Source organism: Schistocerca gregaria, chromosome 10 (assembly GCF_023897955.1).
Source record: "Schistocerca gregaria isolate iqSchGreg1 chromosome 10, iqSchGreg1.2, whole genome shotgun sequence".
In the NCBI taxonomy this organism is placed as follows: Eukaryota; Metazoa; Arthropoda; class Insecta; order Orthoptera; family Acrididae; genus Schistocerca; species Schistocerca gregaria.
The window spans coordinates 130,053,558-130,067,550 of record NC_064929.1 but is presented as its reverse complement, the minus strand read 5'-3'; the positions used below and the strand labels follow the sequence as shown (position 1 = coordinate 130,067,550).

At 40.5% G+C, this 13,993-nt stretch overlaps 1 protein-coding gene across 1 annotated transcript in view; it reads left to right on the top strand.

Moving 5' to 3' along the window:
* Window positions 1-13,993, top strand: part of LOC126293189 (Y+L amino acid transporter 2-like) — a 94,738-nt gene that overhangs the window by 44,086 nt on the left and 36,659 nt on the right. Inside the window, exons 4-6 of the mRNA XM_049986307.1 lie at window positions 3,374-3,489; window positions 5,527-5,652; window positions 5,744-5,843. Of these exons, the coding sequence (XP_049842264.1) occupies window positions 3,374-3,489; window positions 5,527-5,652; window positions 5,744-5,843 (342 nt within the window). The remainder of the gene's footprint in view (window positions 1-3,373; window positions 3,490-5,526; window positions 5,653-5,743; window positions 5,844-13,993) is intronic.

Below are 13,993 nucleotides of genomic sequence, written 5' to 3'. Positions count from 1 at the left end.
GCCAACATCTCTCGTGCCCTTGGTCTTCCCTCTATTCGACACTACCTTTCCTGACATCATTATGGCTCACACACACACATTACTCACTTGGGGGAAGATCTGTAAACAAATCACGGTCTGGGGAGGCACCCATACTGTGCCCCTGTAGGCTAACCTGTTTATGGGCCATCTAGGGGAAATCATCCTAGCCTCCCAAAGCCCCAAACCCTGGGTCTCATTGAGGTTCATTTACGGTATCATCATGATAGGATGTGAGGCCGAGACATTCTGTCCTCGTACCTCCGTAGTCTCGACACCTTCTCTCCCACTTGCTTCACCTACGCCGCCGCCTCCGCTCTGGATGTTGAACTCCACCTCTCTGATGCCCCCATCCAAACATCTGTGTGTATCCAGCCCACTAACTGTCAACAGTACCTGCAAATTGGCAACATTTTCCACATCAAAATATTTGCTCACATATAGCTTGGTGCTCTGTGGACATTGTATCTGCACTGACAAGACCTTCCTTGCCCCTTTACCTTGAAGGTCTTCCAAAGGGCTTCACTGACAGGCACTACTCATTCAAATCTAGTCCACAGATGCAGAGGAGAGATGCCATATCCTCTCACACACTTAATTCTCCCACCACCTCCAGGAATCAGCTGCAAAGGAATGCCCCTCCCCCGTGTCACCCAGTATCACCCTAGGCTGGAGCAACTGAACCCTATCCTGTGCCAGGGCTTCAGTTATCTATCTTCTTGCTGAAATCAGGATCACATTACATGAGATTCTTCCCAAGCTCCTTGAAGTGGTATTCCATTGCCCAAACAATCTCCACATTGTATCAGTCCATCCCAATGCCACTCCCACTCCAAAAGTCTCGCCGCAGAGGGTCATATTCCTATGGAAGACAGAAATGCGTGTGTGTGTGTGTGTGTGTGTGTGTGTGTGTTTTCTCTAGCCTCCAACAGACTTCTTCCTAAAGCTAGCAAAGTTTACATTCATTTGTATTTTTTGTTAGTGACTCAGTGCCTCTTCTATTTGGTGCATGATCTTCTTTATTCTTAAATTATTTACATTTTGCCAGAACTATCTCTCTCTCTCTCTCTCTCTCTCTCTCTCTCTCTCTCTCTCTCTCTCTCTCTCTCTCTCTCTCGTAGAAGTTAACAATAGATGAGAGGGAATATAAGGAAGCATTATTTGGAACACAGTGAAAACACATACACCATTTGGGACATTATTGTTTTTAACATCGAAAAGCTTCAGTGTTTTAATTCTTCTTGGTATATTTCGACTTTTTTCATACTTTGTTAGCCAGTGACCTATGGTCCCACTTCTTCTGAGGTTTCTGAACTATCCGTTTTTACTATTCCTGCACAACATGTGTATTGACAAAGAGATAACTTATTAACTGGATGAGCGAATGCATCTGAAATAAATGGGAAGCAGTAAATTGTATACAATTTTCCGCTGATATAAGGACTGCTTGCCAGTGTGATTTTCAGATCTAAAGGAAACCCAGCATAAATTTTAAAATAAACTAACTCCATCTCCACACCCTAGGAGAATGTCCTCCGCCCTCCCCTCCTCATGTTGCTCCCCAAACCCCGTACTGTCTGTACAACCACGATTGAGTGGTATTTGTTGAGGGACAGCATCCTTGTCAGTGGTCGCAGGGGCAATAGTCTGGATAATTGACTGATCAGGCCTTGTAATATGAGCCAATGTGGCCGTCTTGTGCAGGTGCTGAATGGCTGAGAGCAAAGGGAAACTACAGCCATAATTTTTCCCAAGGACATGCAGCTCTACTGTATTGTTCAATGATGATGGCATCGTCTTCGGTAAAATATTCTGGAAATGTAAATGGTCTGCCATTCGGATCTTCAGGCAGGAAATAAACAGGAGGATGTCATTATCATGAGAAACAAAACTGGTGTCCTGTGGATCGGAATGTCGCATGTTAGATCCTGTAACTCTGCAGGTAGGTTAGAAAATCCAAAAAGGGAAATGGGTAGGTTAAAGTTAGATATAGTGAAAGTTAGTGAAGTTCAGTGGTAGGAGGAACAGGATTTCTGGTCACGTGAATAAGTACAAAATTACATAGTGGTAATGCATGAGTAGGTTTAATAATGAATAAGAAAATAGGAATGTGAGTAAGCTACTATGAACAGCGTAGTGAATGCATTTTTGTAGCCAAGATAGACACAAAGCCCACGCCCTGCACAGTAGTAACTGTTTGTAAGCCAACTAACTCCGCAGATGATGAAGAGATTGATGAAACATGTGATGAGATAAAAGAAATTATTCAGATAGTTAAGGAAGACCAAAATTTATTTGTGATGGGGGACTGAAGTTCATTAGCAGAAAAATTGACTTGAAGAGTCTTCCTCTTCTTGAGTTTTTGTAATGGTCGTTTTAGATATTCGATCATAATTATAAGTGTACAAATGACTTTGTTTCACTGGATGTTTAAAATATCCTACTCATGCTTCCTGATTATATGCTTTTGTGGTACTCTTAATTATTTTCCTACCCTGTGTGTGAATTATCTGTCCCTTGAAGACACTGACAGATGCAAGAAATGATATTGGCAACTACTGATTCATGGATCACTGAATTAAGTACTGCTCTTTGTAGTTGAGAAACAGTGTTGAATCAAAGCAGTTTGTGCATAAGGCAATATTTTTCAGTCAGTCAATACCCTGGAAAGCTGATAGCCAAGAATGTGGAAAAGAGTGAGGAGAGCACTGTCCCTCCCCCCTTCCTCCCATACAGGCAGTTTTCTAAACTGTCTAGAGTACTTGGGTATCTGGAAATAAAGCAAACTAGCTTCTGAATGTATATACAAACATTCCAGTACCCCAGGTCATTTAAGTCACTGACTGAATATTTGATGTAAGGTTCTCTTTGTGTATTTTCTACTTTATTGGTTCACTGCTGTTTGTGCCAGGTGAAAATATAAAGTTTGTGCTATATTTTAGTAGAATACCATGCTAATGTCGTCACATTATACAGAGAAATGAATCAATGGACATTTGTAGTGCATTTTTCCTTCTTTCCACCTTCGTTTTCTCGTTGGACAATCTTTGTTATGGTGCCCATATACATTAGTATGTGGATAGTGGTTTTTTTCCTGTCAATTCCCTGATACTAAATCTGCACAGATTGGAAGCTTTCCTCCTCCACTCCCCATCTCTAAAAAATACAAGATAAAACATGTATGCATAAAAAAATTAACCCATAAAATATTACTTTCTCTGCATATTCAGTAGTTATGCCTTGTGTAAATTAATCTGTCTTTAATAAGTAAAGAAGTTATTTTATTTTTTTGCATTAATGATTTAGTTTTTAGATAGTGATCTTAAGAAGAACTGAAATAGGTGTGATATTGCAGGCCTACAACAAATGCCATCATGGGTCTGACATTTGCAAGTTACGCCATTCAGCCATTTTTCCCAAACTGCTCAGTACCTGATGCTGCAGTTAGAATGATTGCAGCTGTCACCATATGTAAGTTATTTACTTGCTTAAGTGTATATGTACTTTATGTGCAACTCATTTTAGTTAAATTATATGAGCCATGACCCTATTCTTCATTTCAAAAGAAATTTATTGCATAACATGGTGCATATTGCCACTATTCTGTTAATTTTAAGATACTTTCTTATGTTTGTAATCATCAACCAAGGCATTCCATTGTGTCAGCTGAAATTAAAGAAATAGCATTAAAATGGACTTAATCTCTTTTCACTAGTTGTTCAGTAATTTAAGTTAATTGGTCCATCAATCTGACAAACTTTATTCTGGAACTGAATCGGTATGTATGCTACAGCAAATGTACCTAATATGTTCCAAAATGCCGTGCATAAAAATTGTATTTTCTGTTGCTTGTACCTTTGTTTCTCTAGGTAGGATCAAGTGTTTCATATAGCCCTTGGGCTGGGAACTATTTGTATACACAAAAAAGGATTGCCTTAGTGTCACTGTCCTAAAGCACAAGGTCAAAGTATGAATATTACACACGTCCTCCTGCTTAGGCAAATGGAGGTAATCAATTGGTTCTTTTTGCATTCTCGGTCTGGCGCACAGTTTTAATCTGCCAGGAAGTTTCTTAGTGAGTTACAGTTAGGGCTTCTAGTGAGAGTTTCAGGTGAGTCACATGTCAAAAAAGTGCGAGTAAGTTCTCATGCCTAAATTTTTGAGAAAATTGTGGAAGATAGAATGAGGCAGCTGGGTACCCCATTTTTCAATCAGTATTTTTAATAAACAGGAATATATTTACATTTTTTGTGCTCCAATAGGAGTATTTTTCCACTGGTTTACATCTACATCTACTTTTACGTACTGCTCTGTTTCATCATTTGTGGAAAACGGAATGATTGTCCTCCTTGGTTCTTAGTGGCTGTAGTAACTAGTAGATACATACATTGATATCATAATCACATGTTTAAAGTAGAATAAAAGCCGTAAGATTCACTCACAAAGTAAACACTGCGTAGTAACAAGTTACTTATTAAATTGGGAAAAAGGAATTTGAGATGTGAAAATAGATTAACTTTTAAATCAACACACTGTACCATCAGTGGTTGCATGCCACTTGTATCTGATTATAAACCACTGTTTGTCACTACTATAACAGCTGTTTGGATTTAACTAAAAAATGAATTATTCCTTATATGTTCCAATACATGTTCATTTTGCCACATTTTCACTATTATTTTTTTTTTTTTTTTTGTTTCACAAATTGTACCACATGGGTGTTCTGTTGTAGTATATATTTTGTATAGCCCTGTGTCACATAGCTCTAAATACGTACACATCTAAACTACATGCATTTAAAGTAGCAGTGGTGTGGTGGCAGTCTGAAAACAATGTCTGTTTTTTTACCTTTATTTTTTTATGTACAATAGAGGCAGCTGTGGTTTTTCTAGGTAGGAAGATCCAGTCTGTAGTGTCCTGTGGTCCAGAAATCACTGTATAGACCCTATCTTAAGAATAGTCAAATGATGATAAGCATTTTTCATTGCAATAAAAAAAGTCTTGTGTACCTGTCTACATAACACCAGTTGTCGAAGATATCACCTGGTTGCATCCCCTTTCGTTATTTGAACAAAGTAAATTTGTTAAGTTGGTCAGCAGAGTGTCTTCATACAACAGCTGGTAAGATATCTGTTCATTTTTTTTTTTCTTTGCTGTCAGCATCTCTCATAGATATGAACTGCAACAGTATAAAATTTTCCACAAACCCCACTGATGTAGCTTCACAGAGAAGAAGCAACCTACCACTTTTCCAGTTTTCAAATTGTCGCTGGCCATTGGAATAGTGTGATTTGTAAATATCATTTTGAAACAGTCCAAGTGACTTTTTATTTAAATTTGTGATTTGAGATCTTGTAGCGGTGTAGTATAGAAATTTCTGTCAGACCATAGCTTAGCAGTTTCATGATTAGCTATGTCTCAGAGAATGATAGTCACTTTTTAGCATAATGAACATTTAATATTTCTCAGTATAATTTTTGGTAATAATAAGTTGTTACGTGCTTACAGGTTTCCTGACGTTCATGAACTGTTACGATGTCCGCAAGACTAGTCGAATGCAAAACCTGTTTATGTTCACTAAGATTTTGGCACTAGTACTTATTATCATTGCAGGGTTGGCCTATCTTTTTATGGGTAAGTGGAAAAAAATGTTCCGTATTTTTAGGATGGAGTAGTGTCAACAATTGATGTAATCAGTTACAGGTTTATTTCTGTTTCTTTGCAGGCAACACTGAAAATTTCAATAATCCCTTTGAAGGTTCCCACTCGGATCCGGGCAGGATTGCTGTGTCCATTTATTCTGGTATATTTTCCTACTCTGGATGGTGGGTAACCTGCTTTTTCACTGATCTGTTATTCTAGTGTCTGCATGTTCTAGTTTGATGTGATGGAGAAGAGAGCAGCTTGTTAATGATGTGCAAAGTTGATATACAGTAGAACCTCCCTAATCTGACCTCAGACAGTCCAACTCCCTGCTTAGTGTGACCGACCCATTTTTGGTGTTTCTTTACATATGTGCGCTGCTGCTGCAGTCGGATCTGGATTTCTCGACAGATCAGTAGGCTGTTGGCTGATGGTAGGTACGGTTGTTTGATTAGTTTTAGTATGAAATAATTTGTTTCTAGCTCCACCAATAAATGGCATGCACACATTTGTTTTATAAATTAGAGAAAGTGTTCTTGCATATTGAAGTGTGTAAAAGTAAATTACTGCACCAACTGAACATAAACGTGTGACGCTGTCTTAACAACTGGATATTGAGCATAGTGATAAGAGTGAGAGGATCAGTACACGACGCTGTCTGCACTTTGGAAGCAGATTTGATGACCAAATCATTGATGCTGTTATTCAAACAGCTGATGAGAATGGGAAAGATAATGAAAACAATTAACCTGTAGCTGAGTATCACACACGTATGCCAAAAATGGATTTGATATAGCCCTTCGAAACACCTAACAAAGTTCTACGTCTACCCCAATAGATATTTAGACGAAAGGATGTGGGTTTTAAGGGAGAGCATAAGGAGTCATTCCAATCCCGGGAGCGGAAAGACTCACCTTAGTGTGTGTGTGTGTGTGTGTGTGTGTGTGTGTGTGTGTGTGTGTGTGTGTGTGTGTGTCCGCGCGCGAGTGTACACCTGTCCTTTTTTCCCCCTAAGGTAAGTCTTTCCGCTCCCGGGATTGGAATGACTCCTTACCCTCTCCCTTAAAACCCACATCCTTTCGTCTATCCCTCTCCTTCCTCTTTCCTGAAGAAGCAACAGTCGGTTGCGAAAGCTAGAAATTCGGTGTGTGTGTGTTTGTGTGTTTTATTTATTGTGCCTGTCTACCGGCGCTTTCCCGCTTGGTAAGTCTTGGAATCTTTGTTTTTAATATATTTTACCCATGTGGAAGTTTCTTTCTACACTCCTGGAAATTGAAATAAGAACACCGTGAATTCATTGTCCCAGGAAGGGGAAACTTTATTGACACATTCCTGGGGTCAGATACATCACATGATCACACTGACAGAACCACAGGCACATAGACACAGGCAACAGAGCATGCACAATGTCGGCACTAGTACAGTGTATATCCACCTTTCGCAGCAATGCAGGCTGCTATTCTCCCATGGAGACGATCGTAGAGATGCTGGATGTAGTCCTGTGGAACGGCTTGCCATGCCATTTCCACCTGGCGCCTCAGTTGGACCAGCGTTCGTGCTGGACGTGCAGACCGCGTGAGACGACGCTTCATCCAGTCCCAAACATGCTCAATGGGGGACAGATCCGGAGATCTTGCTGGCCAGGGTAGTTGACTTACACCTTCTAGAGCACGTTGGGTGGAACGGGATACATGCGGACGTGCATTGTCCTGTTGGAACAGCAAGTTCCCTTGCCGGTCTAGGAATGGTAGAACGATGGGTTCGATGACGGTTTGGATGTACCGTGCACTATTCAGTGTCCCCTCGACGATCACCAGAGGTGTACGGCCAGTGTAGGAGATCGCTCCCCACACCATGATGCCGGGTGTTGGTCCTGTGTGCCTCGGTCGTATGCAGTCCTGAGTGTGGCGCTCACCTGCATGGCGCCAAACATGCATACGACCATCATTGGCACCAAGGCAGAAGCGACTCTCATCGCTGAAAACGACACGTCTCCATTCGTCCCTCCATTCACGCCTGTCGCGGCACCACTGGAGGCGGGCTGCACGATGTTGGGGCGTGAGCGGAAGACGGCCTAACGGTGTGCGGGACCATAGCCCAGCTTCATGGAGACGGTTGCGAATGGTCCTCGCCGATACCCCAGGAGCAACAGTGTCCCTAATTTGCTGGGAAGTGGCGGTGCGGTCCCCTACGGCACTGCGTAGGATCCTACAGTCCTGGCGTGCATCTGTGCGTCGCTGCGGTCCGGTCGCAGGTCGACGGGCACGTTGTAACATTACAGGACATATTGGGACATATTGAAGTATTCGATACTGTAGACTTTTTAGGGGATGTCGATACAGATATGTAAAATGTAAAGGGAAACTTTGGTGATGTTTAAATATTGTACTGTGTCAATATTAAGACATTTTGCACAGAAAGAACAAAAATAGAATTAATGTAAATATATATTAGTGTTAGTAACCTATTTTCATTCAATTTTGTAATTATATTTCATTTTGTAAAAGAAAGACTCACTATTTGCTGTAGCTCTGATTAATTGTATAAATTATCAGTTTTGAGCTAAATTATTTCGTATAATATGGACAAGATACTTTTAAAAACTCACCAGCTAAAGAGAAAGTCTGTAAATGAACGTTTAATGCACACTTCTGGAACTTTCTATGGAGAAATTCTATATTATGATCGCAAAAATACGAAAACTTGTGAAAACTGTTTCATAACCTAATTTCGAAAGACGATTTGTATCAAGAAATATTGCTAAAAAGATTTATTTACGTTTTGAAACACGATTTAAATCATTTTACATATAAATAGTTGTTCTAAATCACTCAAGAAATATCCAGAATCAAATGTCGGGATGTTTCTGGAATCATCGGTACAAATCTGGTGAAGGTTATCCAGAAGCTGGTAGAAAAATGTTATAAAATCTATTTGGAAATTATGCTTGTAAGAATTTATTTGTACTGATCCTTTTACTTACTTTAATCTGTACTAAAATTCTGTAATGTCTAATTTAGTTTTAAGTCGTGAATTGCTATCGTATTGTAAACAAAACATTGTCAAAGACTCTCATTGTTTGGAAAGATATTAATACACCTAGGAGTTGTCAGTTGCCAGTTCAGTTCGGATATGCAGTGCGGTTAGCTCGGAGAGTCAGTTGTTGAGTCTGTGAAGTCTATCAGTTCTGTTTGTAAATAAACGTCTGTAATGAAGAATTTCTTGTTGTCGTCAATATGAACTCAAGACCTTTTGCACGAAGCAGACACCTCCTAATGCAACGTTTTAATTTGGTGTTGAGGAGCTGAAATGTTATAATTTGGTTGAGGAAGCTGGGATGTTATAATTTGGTTGAGGAAGCTGGGATGTTGTTATTTGGTTGAGGAAGCTGGGATGTTATAATTTGGTTGACGAAGCTGGGATGTTATAATTTGGTTGAGGAAGCTGGGATGTTATTATTTGGTTGAGGAAGCTGGGATGTTATAATTTGGTTGAGGAAGCTGGGATGTTATAATTTGGTTGAGGAAGCTGGGATGTTATAACGTGCACCTTCCGCCGACCACTGGCGACAACATCGATGTACTGTGGAGGCCTCACGCCCCACGTGTTGAGCAATTCGGCGGTACGTCCACCCGGCCTCCCACATGCCCACTATACGCCCTCGCTCAAAGTCCGTCAACTGCACATACGGTTCACGTCCACGCTGTCGCGGCATGCTACCAGTGTTAAAGACTGCGATGGAGCTCCGTATGCCACGGCAAACTGGCTGACACTGATGGCAGCGGTGCACAAATGCTGCGCAGCTAGCGCCATTCGACGGCCAACACCGCGGTTCCTGGTGTGTCCGCTGTGCCGTGCGTGTGATCATTGCTTGTACAGCCCTCTCGCAGTGTCCGGAGCAAGTATGGTGGGTCTGACACACCGGTGTCAATGTGTTCTTTTTTCCATTTCCAGGAGTGTATTTTATTTACAATAGATATTTTATGGATTAAGAAATGGCGAACATTGTGGCAAAATAATGATCATACTCTGCTGAGCAAAAGAACAATACAAACTTTTTATAATCCCGTGTAAGAATGTACCACCGTTTTTTACCCTGTAATGTCTCAAGTTTTAAACAGTTGAGTGCAAATCAGTTGTGTGTCAATGCAGTACTATAACAAGGTATGTACAGCTCTTAAACACTCTCTCACAGTAACAGATTATTTCTACATAATTCTAAGTTCTCCACAAATCAGGATTCAACTGGACATGTGGTCGTCAGTTAATCTTTTCGGGACCAGTGCTGCGTCCATTTGCCCGCAGCTCATGGTCTAGTGGCTAGTGTTGCTGCCTCTGGATCACGGGGTCCTGGGTTCAATTTTCGTCCGGGTTGGGGATCTTCTCCATTCAGGGACTGGGTGTTTGTGTTGTCATCATCATTCATGAAAGTGGCGAGATTAGACTGGGTAAAGATTGAGAATTAGTTCGGACACTGATAATTGCACAGTTGAGTGCCCCACAAACCGAACATCGTCATCTACCCACATTTCTTCATCTGCCATTGCTCAGTTGTAGTGGTTTTGGGTTCATCCAGTCTGAGCTATGATGCAGACTCTCATACTGTGGGACGAGTTCAAAATTTCACGGACAGGAGTCAGTGTCCTCACGTGTCGACAGCAGTGCACGTCCGGACCGTTGCCTTCCAAATAATGTCTCAGATTACTGAAACACCTACCATTTAGACAGACATTTGTTCCTAAATGCCCGATCGGTCCATTGAAACTTTTCTGCAGTGGACTTCGTAAAATTTGCACAGCCTTCGATTGCACATATCTCATTTTTTGAGGGAATACTGTCACCACAGGAACTGGACTGCTAAATAAGGCTTTACATAGACACATTCTGATTCTCTGGGAGGTAGGAAGGTACTGAGGTGTGTCATATTGGGGAGCTAAAACTACCAAAGACTAATACTGGGTGAGAGACTGTCCTCTGATCAATTGGAGCATCGTAATAGAACTGGTGACGTCACTTTCCAGACAAACCTTTTGAGCACCTCAGTACTGAATCTGGAATGTGGGTTTGGTAGGCAGATTTCAATTTACACAGTCAATATTTGCCTTGTCTATATGCTCTGTTCCCTTTGAATTGTGATCGAGCAGTCAATTTGCTGCTTACTTTTAAGATGCTGGTTAATGTGATCACTGTGATCTTTGTATGGAGTCAGTAAAAGCAGTAATACCGGGCTCGATGGGAAGTTATGCATTTTCGTTATTTAATTGAAGAGAAGTACTTTTCCATTTAATAGATGCAATGAGAGGTATAAATGCTGGTCTGAGGTGTGTTCAGAAGGTAACTATCTGTGGTTTTTTGAGAGCTGGCAACACTGTGTGTTAAAGGGGATCTCCCTGACCATAGTGAGCACCGTAGGAACACAGTAGTACACAAGCTAATATAGTGTCCACTTGTGAGAAAGGAGTCTGTAAGACATCCCACCAAATGCGAGCCACATGCTATAATTCGCTTCCTACTCATGGAAGGATAACACCTACCAAATCAAAACGGTTTACAGTGAAGGTGTTATGAACACAATGACTGTGTTTAAGTGATGTAGGGAGTTTAGTAGGGACAGAACAAATGTTTGTGACGAACAAAGGAGTGGTGACCTCACAGTGGCTGACAAGTCGATGAAAAAATCAAGGAAACTGTTTGTGAAGACTGCAGACTGACAGTGGATGAAATTTTTGTGATGTTTCCACAACTCCCCAAAAGTCCCTTATACAGAACACTCACAGAAATGCTAGGATACCAGAAACTGTGCGCAAGATGGGTTCCAAAACAGGTGACAGAGCAGCACGAGAAAATTTGAGTTAGTAGCACCTGCAAGTTTCTTGAGTGACTCAAATTGGAAGGTGAGGATTTTCTGAGCTGTACGGTCACTGGAAATGAAATGTGGGTGGCTTATTACATGCCTGAGACAAAGATGCAGTTGCTACAGTGGTGTCGTACCAATTCTCCATTTGCCTGAAAATTCAAAACCACAGTTCCCGCCAAAAAATTTATGACCTGAGTGTTTTGGGACTGAATAGGCACCAGTTTGGCAGAGTTCGTGCTTCTGGGATACTATCAATGCACAAAGATATTGAGACACTGTAAAAAGCTCAAAAGGAGTGTTCAAAATGATAGGGTTGGAACGTTGACAAGAGGAGTGTGCATGTAGCGCAACAACACGTGTTCTCATAGAGCCTTAGCCACCAGGGCACCCTTGGATTCATTTGGTTGCGATGTTTTGAATCCCTATATTCCCATGACTTGGCTCCTTCAAATTATCATCGTTTCACCTCCATGAAGGCAGAATACGTGAAACTAAATTTTAAAATAATGAGCAGGTGCATAAAGAGGTTCTGAAGTGGGGGTAAAAGCTATCGGCTGAGTTCTTTGAGGAGGGCATAAAGAAGCCTGTGCCATGGCTCACCATGTGCATTGAACAGGATGGTGATTATTTGGAATAGTATTCAACAATATCCTGCAATTTTTTTTTTCAAATGCAATTTTTCTAAAAGGTATTAAAATTTACTACACTTACTTTTTGAACATCTCTCTTTTCTCTTTATTAAGATAATTGTACTGGTTGGCAACAACTGTGTATTCTGCTCAGCCATCTAATTTGTAATCTGCTATACCCACTCGTCCCCCCCCTTCCCCCCATTTTTTAATTTTTTTTTTTTTTTAGTGGTTAAGACTGGCAACAAAACATTCCTTACGTCTGTCCATGGGGATACAAGTGTATCTTTACTCATTTAAAAGTTTTCTAGCTGTTCCACATCTCCAAAATGTTCCATCAGTGATCTCTTCTGAAATTTTTCTGTGACGCGCGTGATCTGTGTGGATGTAATGAAATAGTTTTCTAAGTATTAAGTGGCATACATAAGATTTTTAAACATCTGCCCTTGAACAATCTCCCTTACCCCCCTCCCTTCAACTTTATGCTCCTCAACTAGATTTCACGCACGTCCTTAAGGAAATCTTTCTATTATAATTAAAAGTATTACAAAAGTTGGGGTAACCTCGCCACTTGGTGCTCATGAAACTATAAAAGCTACTCTTAGACACTATTAGCATAAAACAACTAATTGTTGGTAAACTGAGATTTGGTGAGGCTTGCAATACTAATTCGGTCCTAGTGTGAAACACAATAGTAGAAAATTGATTGTTAAAATTTAGTTTTTGCCTGTAGAAAGTTCTGTCATGTGAAAACCTAATCAAGATTATCTCAGTCACTAATGGGAAATTGGTTGGTGGAAATCTGAATTTGGGGGACAGAAGGTGAGATTTGCAATGTGACCCTGGCTGTGGTAAAATCACGTTAGATACAAATGATTGTGTTAAAAGAGAAGATAGAAATTCACTATTTTGCACTTTTGAATTTGGTAGCACATTCAGCATTCTGGCTGTCACCACTCTAATTACAAACCTATTGTGAAACTTCTCAAGCAAATGACAGTATCATCTGCTTAAATATTGTCAAGTTCTACTGGCAGCTTCCGACGCAACGTTTGAGAGACTTGCCAGGAGTTGGTTTCTCAGGAAAGCATTATGTAGTGCCATGCAGATATTGACAAGACTGAAGTGGGGAACAACAAAGAAATGAAACCAAGCAGCAACAGCCAAGAAAATTCAGAAATGACAGATATAAAAAGGGAAGAGGAAAATGGTGGTGGTGGTGGTGGTGGTGGTGGTGGTGGTGGATGTCAAGTGGTTGATGCTGTAAAAAAAAAAAGTGTCAACATGTATGCCCCAGTTGACAACATAGTTGCATGATATTGCATTGTACAACCCACTTTTAAACGGAGTATGTCTGTGGCATAGATACCTAAAATAGATCGATTGGAACACTTTCTAAAGCCTGCATGGGATTCCTACAACACCCTAGATCTCATGTTATGCTGATGACTCTCATGTGGGCCATCTTTTTTTCTTCAACTCCCTTTTCCTGTGCCAGGAACGATACATTTTGCGTTTGTTAAACCTATTCACATTTCCTTTGTCATACTACTCAGTTTGCTCTCTCTCTCTCTCTCTCTCTCTCTCTCTCTCTCTCTCTCTCTCTCTCTTTATGAAGTTTGTTGGTTGCTGATAGAACCTTTGTATGAGTTCATTTTTTATATTTTATTTTAATTTTCTAATGATTACCATGTGCTAGATATTTGTTTTTGCATTTCTTGCAGGCAAACTCAAATTATCATTGGCATTACTGTACTGTTATATTAAAGTCGGAATTGCAGAGTGCAATTGAATAACAAAAGTTTACTAAGGTTCTTGGGACAACTCTGCATAAATTTGTGGGGGT